The sequence below is a fragment of the Ammospiza caudacuta genome, chromosome 12 (assembly GCF_027887145.1).
Source record: "Ammospiza caudacuta isolate bAmmCau1 chromosome 12, bAmmCau1.pri, whole genome shotgun sequence".
Classification (NCBI taxonomy): domain Eukaryota; kingdom Metazoa; phylum Chordata; class Aves; order Passeriformes; family Passerellidae; genus Ammospiza; species Ammospiza caudacuta.
The window spans coordinates 10,793,273-10,815,651 of NC_080604.1; the positions used below are offsets into that span (position 1 = coordinate 10,793,273).

A 22,379-nucleotide genomic window follows, 5' to 3' on the forward strand; every position below is an offset into this window, starting at 1 on the left:
GCTTCATGTGCTGCCAGCAAATGGCAAGCTTGTGTGAAAACATGACCTTGAATCCTAGAATGACTTGAGCTTATTTTGGTACTAAAAACTGGGGACTAGCAGCTGATCCATGACATGCTGTGGAATAGCTAATCCCTCCTGTGGGTGACTGCAGCCAGGGCAGTCAGTGCCAACACTACACAGCTGGGGAGCTGGAACTGGCTGCAGCAGCTCTGGGGGATCCCTGGATCCCTCCTGGCTTGTTATTGCAGAGCAGCTGGGGCAGCAGCTCTGGCTGTGGATGCTGGGTGCCTTTGGTGAGAAGGGCTTTACCCTGGGACTGATGCAGGCAGGTTGGCTGCTGGCCAGTTCTTCTGCAGATGCTTGGGTCTTATTGCTTCTGGGCAGCTCCTTCCCTCTGCTGCAGCTGGCCTGCACATCTATCCATGTTAGAACACCTTATAATAAGCCACAGCAAGACAGAGTTAGCCAGAACAATTCCAAAGAAAACAGACAGGGATAATCCAGTCTGTAGTCATGACTTTCTCCCTTGTTGCAGCACAGTTTGCATGCAAGTCAGCTGTCAGGCTCTCCTTCCCTCAGTCACAGACAATTGTCTGCTTCCAGTGCCCACATTTCACACTGCTGTGTTTAGAAGGTGGAAGCAAGGTTTTCAAAGGCCTGTGAGAAATGCTTTTACATTATACATGATTGCAGTTTCTCACCACTATCTCAGTAGTTTTCAGCAATGCAGGCTGGTAAGCAAACAGCTGTATCTCTCCCACCTGTCGTGGCTGCTTCAGTGATGCTTTTCAGTCTGTTGTCAGCAGTTCCCTCTGCTTCAGGAGAGCTGCATTGATACTGCCTAATTTCTGACACAACTGGTGCTGCTCTGTAAGGTAAAACCCAGAAGCTTTGTTTTGACTGACAGTTACTCTGCTCTTCAGCATGGTGAGTCTTGGAGTCTTGTCCTGCTGCAGCTGGGACACTCCCAAAAACTTGTGGAGCCTTTGCAGTGTGAGTGTTCTGGGATCATCTGGATTTGCCCCAAGTTCTGGTTTCTGGCTGGTTTCAGCATTCTTTGATTTGTCATCTGTAGGGAAATACAACAAGATTTGCCTCCTAGTCATGTGGACTACTGTCAGCCAAGATGAATGGACATCAGTTAATGGCAGATGGACCAAGGAGGTATAAAACTACACTCTTCCCTCCCCTCCCATCTCTAGTCTGTTCCTCCATATTTGCTACTGCCGCGTTTATCACTGGCTTCTGGCTCTTACTTTATTTCATTGCTCCTGATGTGATGAGAGAAAATATTTTATTTTATTGACAAAAGAAAGCCTTTTTAGGAACATGAAAACAGCAGCTCCCTGTGTCTCCCTACTGCAGTGTCCTGCCTCTGAGACCCAGCTCCTGTAGCCATGGAGGGAAGAATGAAGAAATCATGTGGTGAACAGTTTGTCAAATCCCTTTTCTGCTACTGTCTGCTCTGGCATTACTGTCACCTTATAGCTGAGTACTTCTTATATAAGAAGTATGAATTATATTGAAGTCATTAAATATCCTCCCTCTCTGTTTACAGGGAGTAAACAGCAGTTTTCAGCCTTCCTTTGCTGCCACATGGTCTACAAACTCTTAATCTTGTTCATACTGTAGTATCTGGTTAAGCTGCAAATGATCTATTTTTACTCCAAGTACTTGCTGATGGAAATGTGAGGCATCATGTGGAGCTGTGACAGTGTGAGTGTGCTTTGAGTGGAGAGGCTTTGCTGACAGAGCTGCCTTTCCAGGGGGCATGGGGCTGGAATGACTCCATAGCATTTTCCCCCATGCTGACAGTAAACCTGAGAGCTGCCAAGTGTTGCAGGTCCTTTGGCCAAGTGCAGGAGTGAGTGGTGACATTGAAGGCATCAGCTTGTGCAGTCAACGCCCAACTGCAGGGTGCAGAGGCTTAGAGATGGTGGCTTTGTGCATGGAGAAGTGAAATATCTTGAAGGGTTTGGAGGGAGCACTGAACAGGTGTGTATTGTGCAGGGCAGCAGTATGGCCAGGAAAAGCACCATAGATTGAAGGGGCCTTTTTCTCCTCTGATGAAAAGTAGCTTTGGTCAGTTTTTCATAATTACACCTTCAGTTTCCTTGTGCCCCAGGGCTCTTTCTGGCAGATGTAGCTGAACTTTATTTAGCCACTACATCTGGTAACCTAAATAATACTCATTTTCCTATTGCCTTCAGACTTGCTGAACTGGTCAGAGGCTACATTTGATGAGGGCACAGATCCTATTTGATGACTTTTTAAAATTTTGTTCTGAAAATATCTATTGAGAGGTATCCATTAATTAAAATTCAGGAAAGACACTGGCAGGGGTTCTTTGGAGCATTCACAGATAGCTGCTGCCAGCAATAATTGTGTTGGGCTGGGAGGCTGTGGGATGTATCAGTGCTGGAGATGTGTGGCCTGGGAGGTGGGCAGATGCACAGCCTGAGCAGTGATCTGCTCTCCCCAGGGACCTTTTATACCTTCAGGCAGAGCTGAGGTAGCAAAAGTAGAGCAGTGCAGAGATGGTAACAAGCAGCATGTCTGTCTGGGGGTGGTGTTGGTTGGAACAGGCAGTATTTTGAGCTGGCCAGATGGATGCTTTTTCTGGGTTCAATAATTACATAACTATGGGATGTGTCCTGGGACTGTGCAGGGGAGGTTTTTAATTATTCAGCTCAAGTTTTCCCAGATCCTCTGAAGTAGAGGGGAAAAAATAGAGGACTCTTGTTATGATTATTTTTAAATTGCTTTGGAAACACACGGCACAGAAGGCGTGTGCTGTGCTAAAATGGGGACAAACACCCTTACTGCTCAGTCAGTACAGGAATGAGGAGTGTTACATGCCTGTATGAAGTGTGTGATTCCCAGCTGCAGCTGGGGAAGGGTTTCACATCCTCAGAAGAGCTAATGCCAGGACCTTTGCCTTGCAGATCATCAGAAGATGTGTTACTCTGCCCTGGTGCTGGCCATGATGTTCTCCATGGGGGAGCCCCTGCCATATCACCACTATGGTAAGAGTGGTTGTGCTCATGGCAGAGCTGGTGAGGGGATGTCTGGGCATGCTGGCAGACATGGGGAAGGGACTTCTCCTGATGGCCAAGGCCAGGGACAGCTCAGTGGAAGCCCACCAAGAGTAGGATCTGTTCTTTATCAGTAGAGCCTGGCTGAAGCACAGGGCTGAGGTGCCAGATTTCCAAAGAGCAGCACAAATCTGGGTTAGAGCAGTGGAGAACTGAGTGCCATGCTGCAGGCAACATGGATTTGCCCATCCCTGTGACTAAGTGGCATTTTGTTTTACCTCTGGCCTGTGTGAAAGCACACACCTCTTACTTGCTTTGGAGACTGTCTGCTGAGGAGGCTGAGATCCCAGATCCCTACACAAACACCCACTAAGGCTGTCAGCTGCATAATGTGGCCTCTTTCTGGTCTCTCTTCTAGCAGGATAGTGCAGCTCTCTGTAGTTCAGGCTCTTAGGGAAAGTGGAGATGATTAAGGGTATTGTGGTTAATTACAAAGTGCAAATATTCTCCCTGTTTTATTCTCTGTCCTTTCATTTCAGCCAGAAAGCCCTGCCCACTTCTTCCCACAGCTATTTCATATTTGGGAAATTCTGGACTTAATTTTCCTAGAAATGCAGTAGAGATTTTTATAAATATCTTGTCAGCAGCTTTACCTTAACCCTGGGTAAACCTGTGCAAGATTAAAAGTGGTGCAGTAGAGACTGGAATGAGCCTCTACACCTCCTGTTTACCTCTCCTTGTGTAACCCTGGCAGTTATTTCCTGCAGGTAGACTTATTTGCATGAGCTCCTGAGCTTTCCTAATAGCTGAATTGAAAACTGGGTTATTACTAATGATCTAGGTTATTAGGGTTTTTTTAAAAGAGATTAACTGAACCTGTGGTCAAGAATGCCAATCTTTTCTTACCTTGAAGCCTTCACTGCTGGCATTGGTTCTGCAACAGCTAGAGCAGGATTTGGTGGTTTACTCAAAAAAAAAAAAAGCCATTTGGAATACTGAATTTTAGCAATCCCCTGCACTGTGTTTCACACAAAGATGCTTCAGTGCTCTGTCTAGTCCACTTGAAGAGCCCACTATTCCCCAGAGGCTGACACTAATGGTTTTTAAGCATAAAAGTGGCTTGGATGGTCCCTTGTTGCTTGGTTTATTTTCACTGTGCTGTAAACTCCCCTTTGTCCTTGTGCAGAACATCTCAACTCTCAGTTTGTGCAGTTCCTGCTGGATGTGATTGAGGACGGGCTGCCCTCGGACACCACTGACCAGCTGCCTGACTTGTTTGTCAACGTCCTTCTGGCCTTCAATCTCCACATTCCAGGTTCAACTGCTGCTGCTCTGCCTTGGCAGCATTTCAGTGGTCTGCAGTGAGAGTGTGAAAAATGGGGAGGGAGAATCTTACTGGGTCTTGATGGTGCTGTAACCACCAACCAGCTTTCCTAGTCTCTGGTACAGCACTGTGTTTAAGTGTAGTGCAAAACCCTAGAGGAAAAAATGGTCTGAGACCCCCTGCCCAGCACCCTGGGCAGCTCAGTGGATTTGTCACTGTCAAAAGAGTTGTTGGGGTATACTTGCAGAGCATGAGTGGGGTTAATTTATAGGCATGAGTGACCTGGGAGAGAAGATGCTTCAGTGGGCATTTCTCAATACTAACTCACAACAAAAGTCCTCTGCCTTCTCCAAGTCTTGGCAAAGCTTCTACTTCCCTGTCCACACTGTCTGAAGCTCATCCAGTGCCAAGCTGTTGAGGCCAAGCCCTTCAGCATTGGCCTGGGATGTGCTGTCCCCTCTTTGCCCTTGTTCTCTCTCCTCCCTGCCCTGCTGAACTCCATGAGGACAGACAGCAGATCAGGTCCTTAGGGAAGAGCGTCTTCCTTCTCTCTGCCTGCACATTTTGAAGCCTTTTGGAAGACTGGAATGTAGTTCAGGTCTTGCTAAGAGAGGCCATTCCTTAACCCAGTCTCCTGTTGCTCCAATTGTCTTTAGTTAATTATTTACCCTTGATCTACTTCATGACACTATCCTTGATTTTTTGGAGAGAGGGGAAGATAAAGCCGCAACAATGTGTCCAGTAATTTACCTGTTCTTTTGGGTTGTGTGTCATTAAAATGTTTCTAATTTCCTGTGAAAGTTGAGTGCACAGAAACTGATTAAGTATATCTCTGCTGCCTGCATTCATTACCCCTTCCCACAGTTACCCATATCCTTGCTGGCTACTGTAATTAGGCAGGAATGCATGACAGGCAGTGTGTTTCTGGAGATTATTGCCCACCTGGGGCATAGCTGAGAGCAGTGACTTGTTCTCTGATGCTAAGAAAATGTTAAATGATGTTCACGTTGCTTATTGGTGGATTGAATTTTTATCCCTATGTCTGCAAGATTCATCTATCATGCAGTTAAGTTGTACAGCATTAGTTCAAAAACTCTCCTAAATGCATATTATATTGATGGCCTTCAGGATCCTGAAACACTCTGCAGCCTGTGAAATATTACAGGCCACAGAAATAGCCACACTGAGCTGTGATTGAGTGTGCACACTCACACACACACTAAAGCTCTGCTGGGATAAATGTATTTTACAGCAAATCACTCCCAGACCAGGCAAGGGGACAGTTCCTAGAAGTCTTCAGCCTGTGCCCTTGCACAGCACAGTGCTGAGTGCTGGGAAGAACTTTTCTGGGATGCTCCTGGGACCCTTCTTAAGAGAACTCATAAAACTCTTAAGTTCCAGAAGGGTAGTGCTGGTAGGAAGGAAGAAGGTACCAAAGAATGGAGCCCTTGGCTGCAGAGGGTTGTGAGCAGAGGTAATGTTTGACAACATAAAGCCTTTGCAAGGTATTTTCCCAGTGTTTGGCTGGCAAGTTGGGAACCCACACATGAATCGGATATATGGAGAAAGCACCAAGTTGCAAGTGTTTCATGTGCTGTTTCCAGATTTATTTCACCTTCTCTTTCCCTGCCCACCCACTCTGTGGCCTGAAACTTTTTGTAGCCCTCATAGACTGTGGTTCCCCAAAGCACCCCAGAGTACTGATGTGAAATAGGGGCCACCCATTGTGTGTTTTTATCACCGTGGTCTTCAGGAAAAAAGGGAGATGCTGAACAGGTTTTTTCTTTAGTTCCAGAACACAGTGTGATCATGACTGCAATAAGCAAACACTCCAACGTGAAGACTTTCACAGAGAAGCTGCTGCTGCTGCTGAACAGAGGAGGTGAGAGCGTGTGTGGCACTGCTGCATGCCTGGCAGGGAGTGCACAAAGATCCTTGGGGAGACATGGCCATGCTCTTACGGGGTAGGATGTCAGGGGTGCAGGTGGCTGAGGAGCTGGCTGTGCTGTGCTGCTGCCTGGTGAGTTTGTGAGGGTGACAGTCTGCATTGCTGAGGAGGGGCTGCTACTTCCATACTTCTGTGTCAGATCAGCTCCATCTCAGAGCATGGAACAGCTGCCATGGGCAAGCTCTTGTCTGGGAGGAAAGCTGGTCCTGGACCACTTGTGTCCTTGGACAGGCAGAGGACTCAATGTGTGCTGGCATAGAAACCTCTGCCTGTGCTGGTAAACATCTGCCCTGGGCGACAGATGCAGAGGAAGCTTTTGTCTTCAGAAACGCTGTTTGGAGTGGAACTTTCCATTTCTGAATTGCCAGCAGAGGGTTAGCCTTGTGTCTGCTTCAGGCATGGAGCGAAATCCAGTGTAGTTGTAGAGCTGCTGCAGAGCAGATTGCTGGAACACTGGAGATCTCTGCAGGAAGAGTGGTGCCAGGCCTTTCAGCCTGTGCTGCAGGCCACTGTTGTATTGCTAATACCTTCTGGAGCACAGGAGCTTTGCTGCCTGAGAGAAATCATTTTGTTGAGCTGCTGGAAATAACCCACCCTGTGATGCATGCAGCTCATCTTAGTCTGGCTTTAGTTCTCTTTGGGGCTGCAAATCACTGTCTCCACACTATATCAGCTTGAGGGCAGCAGGCACCTCGGTACTCTTCTGTCTGGCCTCCTCCCAAAGCCTTTGTTTAGCCCTTTTCCTGCCAGATTCCCTGCAGAGATCACCTTACAGTGAGGAGTTGGGAGAAGAAAGGGGGGGGCACAACCTAATGAAGATGCTTCTGTTTTGCCCGCCTTCCTGACAACTGCTGGAGGAGCTGCCATGGCCCAGAGCCCCTCTTGCAGTCTGCACGGATGTGTTTTGCAAGAGAACAGGATGTGGTGGCTCATTTCAACTTGGAAGTGTTTCTTTTCTTGCTTCTGGAACAGTACTAGCCTGGTCTCTGGTGAAAGCTTGTTTTTGGTACAGGCTCTCATGGGCGTTTCAGGGGGGTTATTGGACCCCTCTTAATAAACCAGGGAGAAAATGAGTGGTGGCTGTTGAGCAAAAACAGGAGATACTGAGAGGCAGTGTACTAATGTGCTCTCACCTGGGATGGTCAGTGAAACATAAACAGTGATTAATGCTCATCATAATGAGTTTGCTCTCATCTGGGTAGCCTGCAGAGCTGCCATCCTGATTTCACCTCTTTGAGCACCAAAGCTATCCACAGGCAGGGAGGGGCTGGCTGAGGGCAGGGCAGGCTCCTCTCTGAAGGGTCTAATGAGGGGATGTGCACTGAGGATGGAGCAGAGGGGCAGCGGGGAGTGTGTGGCTCAGCACAGTGTCTCTGCCTCCAGATGATCCAGTTTCCATCTTCAAGCATCAGCCTCAGCCACCACACTCAGTACTGAAGTTTCTGCAGGACATCTTTGCCAGCAAGGATACAGCCAGCATCTTCTATCACACAGACATGATGGTCCTGATCGACATCCTGGTGCGGCAGATTGCGGATCTCTCCCCTGGAGACAAGGTGCTCACAGTGACTCACAGACACTGGGGAAGGGAGCACAGTCCCAGAGCAATGGTGTTTGTCCTGGCCCCTCATGGGGCCTGCTGGTGCAGGCAAGAGTGGAGTTCTGGGGTGGGCACAGCATTTCTGTGTGCTTAAATCAACCTTGGGAGCTGAGGAGGAAGGGAAGATTTATCCTGCCTGGCACACCAGCATAGCTGAAGAAAGATCTGCCAGGCTTTTGGTGGTCTACACACTTCTGACCAGGGACCTTTGGGAAGAGAGACCCTCTGTGAGTAGTAGTAGGAGAAATCTCTTTTGTTTGCTGTTGCAGGAGGTGGGGGATGTACACGTGTTCAAGGCCAGGGGAGGAGCAGCACTCTTGCTGTGGGAAAAGCAGAGTTTTCCATAGTTACTAATGATACTTAAGGAAAGGCAGGTGCCTCTGGAGCTGTGCTCTGGTTGATGGTGCAGCAGCAAACAGCTGTTGCTGTGCTCATGCTGTCACGGATGCTGGCATACTTGTTTATCTCACTTCAGATCTTTCACTGTGCTCTGTGTTTTGTCTCCCCTGCACTTGGCAGCTGAGGATGGAGTATCTGTCCCTGATGCATGCCATCATCCGCTCCACGCCCTATCTGCAGCACCAGCACCGCCTCTCTGACCTGCAGGGCATCCTGCAGCGCATCCTGGGCGAGGAGGAGGAGGACCAGCAGTGCCAGATGGAGAAACTGATCATCTTGGAGATTTATAAAGAGTTCCCAGAAATCTCTTCTGGTACCAGCTAATGCTCCTCAGCTTGGACTGGAGTTTGATCCACTTGGATGGACTATGTCTTTTGTTGACACTTTGTCCCCATTCCCTCCCAGTACAGCTCATACCTTACATCCCTCTGTGTGAGGCCTAAGGTTGGGACAGTGTTCACCGGCCCTGTGGAAGCGCCAGTGGCAGAGAGGGTGAGGGGTGCCCCCGGGGCCTGGTGCCCGGGGCAGGGTGGGCACTGGCACGTGGTTTGCCTGCAAGACTCAGCAGGAGCTGTTTGGGCAGCTGGTGTTGGTGGGAAGGGCAGAGAGCTTGTGGGGGCTTAGCAGCCAGCATGGGGGGGTGTTTAGCTGCACTGGTGTCCCAAGGTCCTGAAGAGAAAGGCCTTTGCCTTAGAGTATCACTTCTTTTCCATGTGAGTCTCTCTCCCTGCAGTGACCAAGTGGAGTCTGCTGGTGCTTGGAAGAAGCTTTTGTAACATCTGTTTTGTTTCCTGCTGCTAGTGCCAATGTGCTGCAGCCCTGCCAAGGGAAAGTAGCTGCTCGCTGTCTAACGCCTCGTCTAGTGAGCCTTTCGCTCCCTCCTAGCCTTCAGCTTTGCTCTGGGCAGCAGCCCACCTTGGGTCATGGAGGTCTTACCCCAGCAGCTGCTTTTCAATCTGCTTTCTATAGTGATGTTTAAATCTGAATTTCTTGCACACTGTGGCAGCCTAGAAGTAAGAGCCACGTGGATGACACTGCCCTTAGGAAGCCCTTGGCTGGACACAGCACCAAGACGTGTCCTGCCAGGTGAAGCTGCCCCTTGCCACTCTGTTGCAGCACTGCCTGGAGCAGAGGGGCTGCCCTTGGGCAGGCACGCTCGGGTCGTGCAGCGCGTGCATTTCCTGCCTTGAGCTTCGTAGTAGCTCTGCCCCGCTGCCCTCCTGTCCCCTGGCACACTCAGGGGCAGCGTGAGCCTGGTGTCCAGTAGCTGTTTATGACTATGCTAATTGTGGGGAACCCTTATTTTTATTTCCTCTAGGTTTCTAGCAAACGGGATTAACCTGCTTCCCTGGTCCAGATAGTCACACGCACTAACGTGGGTCTCTTAGATATTTGTGTGCACAGTGTGGTCACTCCCTGTCTCCAGGTCTTCTTCTGCAGTAGCCAGTGTAGGAGCTGTGAAACTGGAAATAGTGAGCACTGTATTTACTTTAATTACTTTTTTTTGTTAGCTTGAGGGGATGACACAAGCTCTGCAGGCCTGGACTGGCCATTGGGGCAGTGATGCTTTGAGAAGAGAGGGTGTTGGCCTGGCAGCCAATGGGGGCAAGGAAGTCAGCCTAGGAATGCCCAAGCTTAATAACCACCCTAGTAGAGAAACCTATTTTTTCCCTGTAAAAATGTATGAATGTCAAAAGGGATCCTGTATTTTCTTAAACACTAAGTGTAACCTGCAGAAGAATAAAAATGTCTTAAACTGGACTTCTGTGAGTGTAGCCCTGCCTGCCCAGTCCTGTTGTAGGGGCACCAAAGCATCAGGAGTGGTTGGATGCCTGCTGCCCACAGAGGCAGAGCAGTGGGTGCTGATCTCCAAATGGGATAATGCAGTTGTTTTCCCTTATTCAGCTTCTTGCCTTGTCTTTTGCTACCGTGTTGCTGGCTGACAAGGAAGGGTGGAGGGCAGCAGCCCTTGCTAGGGGCACAGCCATCATTCCTGGGGCCTGCCCAGCATGGCTGCTCCACATGAGGGTTTGGCAGAGCTGGACTCACAGTTCACTTCCCACAAGGTACGTGCAGCCTCAGCTGGCTCCCAGCAGAGCTGCCCCAGCAGCCAGCCCGGGCAGAGAAGGGTTTAATGGTCTGTACTGAGTGTAATGAATCGTGCTTTGGCTGTGGATGTGTGCTCCCAAAGCTCAGCCCGTGCCTGCAGCCCTGGGGTGCTGCACGGCAGGGGTTCTGTAGGGGAGCAAGGGGAGCACAGCAGGCACGGGGCAGAGCACTGGGTTGGCAGCAGGAAGCTGGTGTCTGCTCCTAGCTCTGTGCCAAGGGAGCCAGCCAGGCCATGGGCACAGCCCTGCCAGGGCAGGGGTGTGAATGCCAGGTGCAAGCTGTGCCACTCCAAGGATGGCATCAAACTCAGCTACCTGCAGAATTGGGGGCAGCTCTGTCCTAGCTCCTGCCTCTTTGGCCTGTGTCTCCAAAGTCCCCAGGCATGTGGCCTTGCAGTGTGCAGTTTGCACACCTGGCTCAGTTGGGGCACATAGGGGCTCCCAGTGCTCACTGGTGTGTCCCCAGGGTGGCTCTCCTGTGCCCCATTGCTCTGTGCAGCACATGGTTGAGTGTGCCCCTGTGCCAACCTCGGCTTGCTTCCCAGTGCTGCTGGGCTTGTTGTTGGCCATGACGTGCTGCTGTGGTGAGATGCTCATCTGGCACTTGCCCTCAATGACACAGCACAGGCTTTGCTGTGCCGGGCAAACCCAATAGTGGCAGGACCTGTGGCTCTGTGTGCCAGGAGCCCAGACTGCAGAGCTGTTGGCTCCCATTGGCATCCCTGAGCCATTGCTGTCCATGGGGCTGCTCACCCTGCCCCAGCTGCACAGTAGCACAACACCCTCTGCCCCAGCACCCTGCTGCCACTGCAGCCAAGGGTTGGAAGAGCTGGGGGGCAGCTGGCTGGGGGGTCCAGCCTGAGAGATGCACCTGCTGCACAGGAGAGGCCTTCACCCATCACAGGCAATCAAACTGCAGCATGTGAGCTCACTGTCCCCAGCCTGCTCAGCAGATCCTGCTCTCCCTGTAGGTGAGACACTCAGGATTGTTGGCTATAATAATGCACAATAGAGCAGTGTGTCCTTGTATTGGTGTTTTTATTGTGGTGCAACACTGAGGTGTTGGTGGCTGGCGTGGGGGGAGTGACACGTTGCCTGTGACCTGCGCTTCTGCTTTATTGTCTGGAATGATTCAATTACAACTATTTTGTGGCAGTAATACCCTGATAATTTTCTCCTCCTCCCCTGAGCTGTCAGCTGGGTAATTAGAACAAATAAACTTGAAAGCCTTCATTACTTTTAAGAAGTATTGCCTCTCTCCTGATTTGGTTTCCTGATGGCACAGCCCCAGTTTGAGGAGGTGTGATGTATGATCAGCCAGCGTGTTCCTGTTGCACATGAGTGATGAGCTGCTCTGTGGTAAATGAGGTTTCTTGGGTGAGCTGTGTGCAGGGCCAGGGCTGCTCTGGCACTATCCTAACAGCACTGAGAGGGCTCAAGTGGGTAATTAAGGGTCTGTAGGGGAGAATGTAAATCCCCCAAGAGCACAGTATGCCCATGGCTGGTGCTGGACCACCCAAGCCAGAGGCGTTATGTGGTGGTTGAGGAGTTAATCACAGCAGATTACCCATCCTATGCAGTTCATAAATTAACAGGTTGGCTTCTCCAGGGGTTAGACATCCACGTTCACTGGGTGTCAGCCCTGAGCATTGTGTAAGCACCAGGGGAAGTTCTCTGTGGCACATGCTGAGCTGCACTGGCCACCACTTTAGGGCCTGCCTGGTAGTTCCTGTCATGGTGCTACAACAAATGGTCAGCACATGCAACAGGGCAAGGACAAGCCCTGCCTGCTCTGCCCACCCTGTGGCTTCCCCAGGGGTGGCCAGGCCTGGGCTTCTGCAGGTGCTGGGAGGGCCCCTTTGGAGCTAGGATGTGCATGGAGGCACAGTGTGTCCCATGTATGCCCTGCTCTTCCCTGCCCCATCCTACACTCCCATCTCCCAGATTTGCTCTGTTTTCCTCCCTGACACAGTTCTTTCTTCTCTAGCATTTGCCCCAGTTTGCCCTCTCCTTCAGCAGGACATGGCCAAGGATGTCCCTCTACCATGGCATGCGAAACACTAATGAGGACCTGAAGCCTGTTATGAGCTCCAGTGGATTAGGATATTAGTTGATTGAATCAAACCAACAGCTAAATTACGAGGATGATGCATTAATGAATCACTGTAATGCAAGGGCCTCAAACTGAATTTTCTTCAGAAAAATATAAGGTTGGTTGTTGGTTTTATTTTATATTGGGGATACAGAAAGGAAAATCTGCAACTTTCCCTCTGGTGCTGATGCCACACCTCGTGACTGTTGGCAGCTGGGGTCTGTGTCAGGGAAGCAGAGTGGGATAGCTATATTTGTCACACACTTGGGTGCCCATGGCTGGGAGCTGGGTGGCAGGGGCTGGGCTGGGACACCACTTGCACCACCTGGAGAAGCGAGACACAGGGAAGGAAGCCTGTCCTCATTCACGCGGTAGAGCCCATCCCTGCAGATGCCCAACGTGGTGCTGCCTGAAGGCCATGGGGAGTGGAAGGGTCCCGTGGGGCTGCCAAGGCACGGCAGTGCCTCCTGCCCAACCTGCCTGCTGGCACTCCGCTGCCTCGCCCTTTGTGCGGGCGGCAGCGCAGCCGTGCCCGCGGGCTCTGCTCGGGCACGGGGCACAGTCTGGCCTGGGGATGCTGGTAGCGGCACGGGCACTGCTCTGGCCCCGGGTGCACCGGCAGAGCCGCAGGGTCGGCGGGCTCAGCAGGTGTGTGCTGTGTGCACGGTGTCCCGGTGGCCGCCGGGGTTGCAGCTTTGGCAGGGATGCTCTGGGAGCCGCTCACCCGGGGCCGGCCGGTGCAGCCCCTCGCAAAGAGCCGTCCGGCAGCGCTGAGCCCGCGGGTTTGCTCGCGGGCGGCACACGCCGCTCCAGCGCCGGCAGCGGCCGCCCCGCGATGCCCGGCCCGAGAGCCGCGCGTTCCGCCCGGAGCGCCCGGCACGGCCCGGCCGCCCGCGCTCAAGATGGCGGCGCAGGGCGGGCGGGGGCGCGGCGGGGCGGGGCGGCGGGAGCCATGTTGGGGCTGCGGGAGGAGCCGCCACCACCCCCGGCAGCAGCGGCGGCGGCGGCGGGGCAGGGGGCGGCCATCGCCGGCGCGAGCGGGGGCGGCGCCGAGCCCATCGCCGTGCGCCCGGGCCGGGCGGCGGCCGCCGAGGCACCATGGCAGCGGCGGAGGAGCCGGTGGCCGCCCCGAGCCGCTCCTGCTGCCGCCGCCGCCGGGAGCCGTCGCCGCCGCCGCTACTGCTAGTGCTGCTACCGCTCCTGCTGCTCCCTTTGTTCCCCTCCGGGCTGGGGGCCACGGCGCCGCCGCCGCCGGCAGGCTGGGGGCCGGCAGCCCGCTGGGGCTGTCCCGCCGCCGTGCCGTGCCGGGCGCCGGCCGTGCCCCCGGGGCTGCCCCCGGCGCCGCGCCGCCGGTCCCCGCCGCGCTGCGCGCCCCGCGCCGCCCAGCCGCGCCCGCTGCCCTCGGTCCCGGCACCGGCCCCGGGACGGCGGGGCCGGCGCGCGGCACCGAACCGCCACCCGCTGTTCCCCCAGTACAACTACCAGGCGGAGGTGGCGGAGAACCAGCCGGCGGGGACGGCGGTGATGGCGGTGACGGCCCAGGACCCCGACGGGGGCGAGGCGGGGCGGCTGGTGTACTCCATGGACGCGCTGATGAACAGCCGCTCGCGGGATCTGTTCAGCATCGACCCGCGGGCCGGGCTCATCTCCACCACCCAGGCCCTGGATCGCGAGAGCATGGACCTGCACTACTTCCGAGTGACGGCCACTGACCACGGGGCACCGCGGCTCTCCGCCACAACCATGGTGGCTATCACTGTGGCTGACCGCAACGACCACGACCCCGTCTTCGAGCAGGGCGAGTACCGGGAGACCATCCGGGAGAACGTCGAGGAGGGATACCCCATCCTGCAGCTGCGGGCCACCGACGTCGACTCCCTGCCCAATGCTAACATCCGTTACCGCTTTGTCAACGAACGGGCTGCCCACGACATCTTTGAGATTGATCCCCGCTCCGGCCTCATCACCACCAGTGGGCCAGTGGACAGGGAGAAAATGGAGAAGTACTCGCTGGTGGTGGAAGCCAATGACCAGGGCAGGGAGCCGGGGCCCCGCTCCGCCACTGTCAAGGTCTACATCACAGTCCTCGATGAGAATGACAACATCCCTCAGTTCAGTGAGAAGCGCTACATTGTCCAAGTGAGGGAGGACATACGGCCCCACACCGAGATCCTGCGTGTCACCGCCACGGACCTGGACAAGGACAACAACGCGCTGGTGCACTACAACATCATCAGTGGGAACAGTCGGGGCCAGTTCTCTATTGACAGTGTCACTGGGGAAATACAGGTGGTGGCCCCCCTGGATTTTGAGGTGGAGCGGGAGTACGCCCTGAGGATCCGGGCTCAGGATGCGGGACGTCCTCCTCTTTCTAACAACACTGGCATGGCGAGCATCCAGGTGGTGGACATCAATGACCATGCCCCCATTTTTGTCAGCACCCCTTTTCAAATCTCCGTCCTGGAGAATGCTCCCCTTGGCCACTCTGTCATCCACATCCAGGCTGTGGACGCAGACTACGGCGAGAACTCGCGCCTGGAGTACAAACTGACAGGGGTCTCAGCTGACACACCCTTTGTGGTGAACAGTGCCACGGGGTGGATCACGGTCAGTGGGCCCTTGGACCGGGAATCGGTCGAGCACTATTTTTTTGGGGTGGAGGCTCATGACCACGGCTCTCCACCTTTATCCGCCTCGGCCAGCGTCACCATCACTGTCATGGATGTCAACGACAACCGCCCTGAGTTCACCCAGAAGGAATACTTCATCCGCCTGAACGAGGACGCGGCTGTGGGCACCAGTGTCCTCAGCGTCACGGCAGTGGACCGGGACGTGAACAGCGCCATCACATACCAGATCACAGGGGGCAACACACGGAACCGCTTCTCCATCAGCACGCAGGGAGGGCTGGGGCTCATCACTCTGTCTCTGCCGCTGGACTACAAGCAGGAGAGGCGCTATGTGCTCACGGTGACGGCCTCTGACCGCACCCTGCGTGACAACTGCCACGTTCACATCAACATCACCGACGCCAACACGCACCGGCCCGTGTTCCAGAGCGCCCACTACTCCGTGAGCATCAACGAGGACCGGCCTGTGGGCAGCACCGTGGTGGTGATCAGTGCCACGGATGATGACGTGGGGGAGAACGCCCGCATCACCTACTACCTGGAAGACAACGTCCCTCAGTTCCGTATTGACCCAGACTCTGGGGCCATCACCCTCCAGGCACAACTGGACTATGAGGACCAGGTCACGTATACGTTGGCTATCACTGCCAAGGACAATGGGATCCCCCAGAAGGCAGACACCACATATGTTGAAATCATGGTGAATGATGTTAATGACAATGCCCCCCAGTTTGTCAGCCCTCTTTACCAGGGCGTGATCTCTGAGGATGCACCTCCCTTCACCAGCGTGCTCCAGATCTCTGCCACCGACCGGGATGCCCACACCAACGGGCGAGTGCAGTACACCTTCCAGAACGGGGAGGACGGGGATGGGGACTTCACCATAGAGCCCACCTCAGGCATCATTCGCACCGTGCGCAGGCTGGACCGCGAGAGCGTTCCTGTCTACGAACTGACTGCCTACGCTGTGGACAGGGGCATCCCTCCTCTGAGAACTCCTGTCCACATCCAGGTCACCATTCAGGATGTGAATGACAACGCTCCTGTCTTTCCTGCTGAGGAGTTTGAGGTTCTGGTGAAGGAGAACAGCATTGTAGGCTCTGTAGTGGCCCAAATCACAGCTGTTGACCCAGATGAGGGACCCAATGCCCAGATCATGTACCAAATTGTGGAGGGCAACATCCCAGAGATATTCCAGATGGACATCTTTTCTGGGGAGCTCACAGCATTGATAGACTTGGATTATGAGACAAAATCTGAATATGTGATTGTAGTGCAGGCCACCTCTGCCCCTCTGGTCAGCAGAGCTACAGTCCACATCAAACTCCTTGACCAGAATGACAATAGCCCTGTTCTGAAGAACTTCCAAATCCTGTTCAATAACTACGTGTCCAATAAATCCAACACCTTCCCCTCGGGGGTCATAGGGAAGGTCCCAGCATATGACCCAGATGCATCTGACCACCTCTTCTACTCCTTTGAGCGGGGAAACGAGCTGCACTTGTTGATTGTAAATCAGTCGAGCGGGGAGCTGAGGCTGAGCCGCAAGCTGGACAACAACCGTCCGCTTGTGGCCTCCATGCTGGTGACTGTCACAGGTAGGGAGTGAAAATCATTGAATCTTTGGTACGGTACCTTTGGGGGGCTCTGCAGGGTCCCTCTGGGGCAGCCCGTTGTGCATTGGGGGTGGGGACTGGTAACAAGGTTTGGATTGGGGGTCCATTCCAGACAGAGTTCTGCTGGGGTGGTGTGAGGGGTGGCATGGGAGGCAGGTTGCTGAGCAGTGCTTGTGAAGGGGACAAGGCTGGAAATGGTCTGCAAGAACAAAGCATCGTTACTGAGCTGTGAGATCACTTCTGGCTGCTAGCGAGGCACCTTTGGAGGTGTTGTGGCCAGCCAGGCTGTGTTGTGTGTTGTGGGGTGCTGGCCCAGGAAGGAGGCAGTTCCCACGATGGCCAGGCTGCTGGCCCAGGGCTGGTACACTGCCTTGCTCCCAAGCCCAGGTGGCTTTTCTCTCTGCCGGGACTGAGTGCTTCCCTGGCTCTGCTGTAGAGAGGGAGGGACTGAGCTCAGTGCAGAGGGAGCCCTCTCAAACACCCATCTGCCAGCAGCAAACAGTTCAGTCCGGACTCTGGCTGTGGCTCCTGCCAGCACTTGCTTTGCAGGGTGGCTTCTGAAGCCTAGTGCTGCCTTTCTGCAGCCAGCTCAGTGTTCAGGGGACAGCTGTGACAAGCCTGAGTGCAGTCCCTGGAACTCTTGCATAGTGCTTGTTGTTGGGGTATCCAAATGCAGATGCTGGCTGTAGCTAGGGGTGGCTTTGTGGGGTATTGGGTGCCCTCTAGCCCAGCTGAGGACAGGACAAAGACGGACCATGGGCAAGCAGGGTTTGGACCTGGAGCTTCCAGAGCCTGAGCTTTGCCTTCAGCACTAGCCTTTCTTAGCATGATCTGAAATGGAGGCATCTGTCCATTGCTGAACCATGGAGTGGCTGCAGGAGGGAGGGCAGGAGCCCTCTCTGGAGGGGCCAAGCACTGAATTGCCAGGAGTGCCTGGGGAGCGGTGCTCTAAATTGTGATGGTCCCCTGGCCATTGGCTGCCTTCCCTTTTGGCTCTCTCAGTCCGGCTTATTCTGTCAGAGGAGGATTTCTTTCAAAGGATGGAGCAAGGGCTTTAACAGGAGACCTATCCAAGGCAATCCTGCATGAGCAGCAGCAGCCTGGCAGTGGGCTGGGGCTCTGTGGGGGTAATTGTAGCCGCAGGGCTGCTCCAGCCCCTCGCTGGAGGTGGGGGTGGTTTTGACCTTTCCAGCTTCTGCCCCAGTGTGTTTATGCAAGCCCTGCCTCCTCACACACTTAACCCTGCACAAAGGCAGGAGACAATCACATCCTGGAGTCCTGCATGAGCCGCCTCGTGGCAAGGGGGCCCTTGCAATTAGAATGTCGTCATCTTCCAGCGGGAAGGGAGAATGGGAGCGGTGTGCTCAAGGAGGGGAGAGGATGGAAGGGGAAGAGCTGTTCTGGCGAGGGAAGTGAGATGCTGGGAAACGAGCCTTTTGTTGGATTTGTATTGGCTGTGGAGGTGGAGGTCTAGTTTGGCTTTTCAGTCTTTGTTGTTGGAAGCCCCCCGCCCAGCTGGCAGCTCCGCAGCCCCGTGCTGTCGCTGTGTGCAGAGCAGGGTGGGTGTGCAGAGCTGGCAGCCAGGACAGTCAGCCCTGGCTGCATTGTCTGCCCCAGACACTGCCTGGCAGAGCAGCTCCCTGCTGCTGGGGGACAGCAGCAGCAGCTACGTGGGTGTCCCAAGGGCCAGCATCCTAGGAGGCCACTGAATCCCTGCCTTTATGGTGCTTTTCAGGGAGGCTGAACCCCCTAAAACACAGGGCAAGGGGCCATTTTGCCTGCCTGTGAGCCGTGTGTATTCTTAGCTCAGCCCCTTGTAGGAGGCAGCAGACTTGGGCCATCACAAACCACTGCCTTTCCAGCAGGGCTGATAGCCTCAAAACTGACCTCAGCTTTTCACAGGACACTTCTGGCTGCTAACATCTGCTCTTGGCTGCTGAGGATGCAGGACAGTGGAATGGAGGGGCTGTCCATGGCCAGCAGCGCTCTGAAATCAGGGCAGTGTGAGAGACTGACATCATGTTGACTTCAAACCATTTCAGACTGGTTTCTCTGGGCTTGGTGGCAAGTGTGGAGGCTCAGGTGCAGGAGAATGGCATTCATCTTCTGTGCTGGGTGATGGAAGCCTGATTTACTTTCAAGATCTCTTAACTGGTAAAATATTATCAAGATGTTGAGAGGTCTGCCAAAGCATTTCAGCAGCAGTGAGGAATGTTCACTATACTGATATCCAGGTCTTTTCCTGGCTCCTTGTCTGTAAGTGTGTTACTGTTCCTCACCTGCAAACATGAAAGTCACCCTGTCTGTCCCCAGAGCACCTTGCTGTCTTTGGGGTGGCCATTGCAGTCACAATAGTGGCTTTTGGACACTGTTTTTGGCTCTCTTGGACACTGTTGCTGCCACTGAGTAGAAGAGGGCATGGAACTCTTCTTTAGCTTCGTTGCTTTTGAAGCTGGTAATTGTCAGTCTTGGAATTGCAAACACAATGGCTCAATGCTGCCCAGCACAAGGGTCAGAGCCCCTTGTTCCTTTTCCTTGCTCCATTCCCTGTAGCTGTGTTTCTAGGACTCCTCACTCTGCTGCATGAATATTCACCAGGCACCAGCTCTGCAGCCACAGGATTTAATCAGAAAGGCTGAGCATTCGTGATTAAAATGCCTCCCATGGGGGGTCAGTGCCTCCAGCCAGCTTTGGGCTTTCTTCTGGTAGCTTTATTTTTTTTTCTTTTCCCATTTGCAGTGGGTCATTCTCTTAACCATCTGCTTCCCTGTGCTTGGAGGGGCAGGCAGCCTTGGGTGTGATGCTGAGGTTGGGACAGTGTTAGAGGGGGGTTTCTGAGGAGGGCTGTGGGCCCAGGCCTGGCTCCACATTGCTCTGGGGAACTGGGAAAGGGATGCTTGGCTTTCCTGCCGTGGGATCAAAGGCATCAGGTACCCTCCAACTCACTTTCTTCCCCAGGCACAGAGTCCTTGCTCCTGTGAGGCATTCCTGGCCTCCAGCCTGCCTCAGGATGCCCTGAGCCAAGGCTGAATAGCAGCCATAAATCAGGCAGAAATCTGCTGGGCTCTGAGCAGCCCCTGGGGAGAGCAGGAGCTGTCCCCAGGCCTTGTGGCTGCTTCTGGGTGAGCTGGGAGCTGGAGAGGAGAGGGCAGGGAGCTCATGCTGGCCTTGACCAGAGAGACAACAGAGAGGAGGGGACAAAGGGACAGGGGAGGGAGCTGGACACGACCCAGCTGTGTGGAGAAGGGAGCTGGTGTCAGTGATGGCATCCTGGGGTGCTGCCTCACCAGGGGGCTCCTCAGGGAGAGCTGCCAGGCTGGTGGTGGCTTGGGGAGCATCTTCTGCCAAGTGTGACTTAGGCTTTCCTCACACTCCTGCCTCCCAGGGTCGGGGTGGTCTCAGTTCCCCATGAGCCTCCTGCAGAGAGGATGTGCCTTGGGGAATGGAGGTGGTGATGCCAGTTCCTTGCCCTGAGCCCTGACAGATCTGGATACCCTGGCACGTCCAACCAGATGCTGAATGGAGCTCTGTTGTTGCTGCTCGTGCTGCCCTGTGTGCCAGAGCAGGCAGGGTGTCGCACACAGATAGGTGCTTTCTCACCTTGCTTCCACAAGGGCCGGGAGCAGTTTGCCTTCAGAGAGAAGCAGCTCCCCTTTCCTGCAGGAGATTAGCTCCTGGGTGCCTGCACTGGCACGCTGCTCCCCCAGCCTGCAGCCAGCCTTATCTCCAGAGCACAGTCCCTGTGTGCAGGCTGCTGCTCGTGCAGGAATTTGCAGGGTCACTAGAAAGCTTTCACCTTCTGAGGAGTAGAGAGAGGTGAAAGAAAGAGAGATGTTTCCATTTGTAAATCCTCCTGCACTGCAAACTTCAAACAGGGCTGGGGGAAATCAAAAGGCTTTGCAGCACAGCAGCCAAGGGAAGAGAGGAGCAGTGAAGGCAGCTTTGTATATGAGGCTGGGAGCTGGGGCATGGATGAGGGATGGGCACACCTGATCCTGGTCGGGGATGGGGCTGGCTGGGGTGCCAGAATCCTGCTGCTGCTCCTTGCACTGGGTTGGAGCAGGTGAAGCACATAGGTTTGGGATCCAGGATTAGCCATGGGGCTCACTGTTGAGATGTGCTGATGTAATGTTGTGTTGGTATGATGATGGAGAGCCAGTTTTCCATGGAATTGTGTGGGTTTGAGGCTCTCAGGTGTATATGAGGTGGGAGGTGGGAACAACAGGTGGCAGCTGTGTGCTGCTAATGCCCGTGGGGCACCAGCATTGGGGTGCTGGCAATGGGCTGGAAGGTGGATTGCTTCATTTCAAGAGCAGTGAGGTTCTTGATGAGCCCCATCAAACATTTCTGGGGCCACCAAGGTTGGCAGAGTCTTACCTTGCCATGCTGAAATCTGGCTCTGCTGGAGCCTGTGCTGGAGCCCAGAAGGAGGGGACCAGGTGACAGGAGGCATTTTCCTGGGAAAGCAGTCTTCTCCCAGCCAAAGCTGCTGTCAGAGGTGTCTGGGGTCTCCTGGGGTATCAGGATCCACTGGTCTCTGGGAGCTGGGTGGCTGGGGTGGGGCAGGAGCCCATGATCACGGATCTGCCAGGGTGGAAGCTGCACCGCTGCCCCTTCGGGCTGTGCTGTGGTGCCCCTGCAGCCTGAGCCGCTGGCCGGGAGTGCACACGATGTGCCCTGGGTGAGCGGCTGCTGCTGCTGCTGGCCAAGGTGCTGAGAGAGCCGGCAGGCGTGCTCCGAGTGTCCCCTGCACCTCCCGAGTGTCCCTGCACCTCCGAGTGTCCCTGCACCTCCCGAGTGTCCCTGCACCTCCGAGTGTCCCTGCACCTCCGAGTGTCCCTGCACCTCCGAGTGTCCCTGCACGCTCCGAGTGTCGCTGCACGCTCTGAGTGTCCCTGCACCTCCGAGTGTCCCTGCACGCTCCGAGTGTCCCTGCACCTCCAAGTGTCCCTGCACGCTCCGAGTTGTCCCTGCACGCTCCGAGTGTCCCTGCACATTCCGAGTGTCCCTGCCACCTCCGAGTGTCCCTGCACACTCCGAGTGTCCCTGCACACTCCGAGTGTCCCTGCACACTCCGAGTTGTCCCTGCACGCTCCGAGTGTCCCTGCCACCTCCGAGTGTCCCTGCACGCTCCGAGTGTCCTTGCACGCTCCGAGTTGTCCCTGCACGCTCCTCTGCTTCTGCCTGTGAGATTGCTCATGTGGAGCGCGATCCCAAAGGGAAGGAGTTTGTTTCCAAGGAAAACAGAGATTAAAGAGAATTAAACAAACCAGAGATGGGCTGAGAGAGGAAGAGATGCAGAGCAGATGGTGAGAATGGGGGGAGCAGGGAGACCAGCACAAAAGCTTGGGAGAGCCTGGAGGAGAGAGGAAGGAAATGGCAGGAGAAGAGCACAGGAAAAGGCAGCGTGGGGAAGGCAGACAGGGCACAGCAGGGAAACAAAACACCCCAGGCCCTGGCATCATCTCCAGTGTTTGCCAAACCTCCTGCTGGGACTTCCTTCTGTTCCTGAGCACCTTTGTTCCTGGGAGCTCAGTTTGCTGCCGAGATCCAGGACAAGGAGAAAACCTGAGAGTTCCTTCAGTGGAGAGCCTGATGGGGGGAGAAGATGCAGCCACATGGGC

General features: G+C 54.4%; 2 protein-coding genes across 2 annotated transcripts in view; both read left to right on the forward strand.

Annotated features, from left to right (window-relative positions):
* The window catches only part of NCKIPSD (NCK interacting protein with SH3 domain), a 51,409-nt gene extending 39,798 nt beyond the window's left edge, over positions 1–11,611 (forward strand). Inside the window, exons 9-13 of the mRNA XM_058812885.1 lie at positions 2,949–3,029; positions 4,225–4,353; positions 6,152–6,244; positions 7,694–7,866; positions 8,430–11,611. Coding sequence (XP_058668868.1) covers positions 2,949–3,029; positions 4,225–4,353; positions 6,152–6,244; positions 7,694–7,866; positions 8,430–8,633 — 680 coding nt within the window. The 3' untranslated portion in view covers positions 8,634–11,611. The remainder of the gene's footprint in view (positions 1–2,948; positions 3,030–4,224; positions 4,354–6,151; positions 6,245–7,693; positions 7,867–8,429) is intronic.
* Positions 11,612–14,018: 2,407 nt separating this feature from the next.
* Positions 14,019–22,379, forward strand: part of CELSR3 (cadherin EGF LAG seven-pass G-type receptor 3) — a 29,100-nt gene continuing 20,739 nt past the window's right edge. Inside the window, exon 1 of the mRNA XM_058812651.1 lies at positions 14,019–16,737. Within this exon, the coding sequence (XP_058668634.1) occupies positions 14,034–16,737 (2,704 nt within the window). The 5' untranslated portion in view covers positions 14,019–14,033. The remainder of the gene's footprint in view (positions 16,738–22,379) is intronic.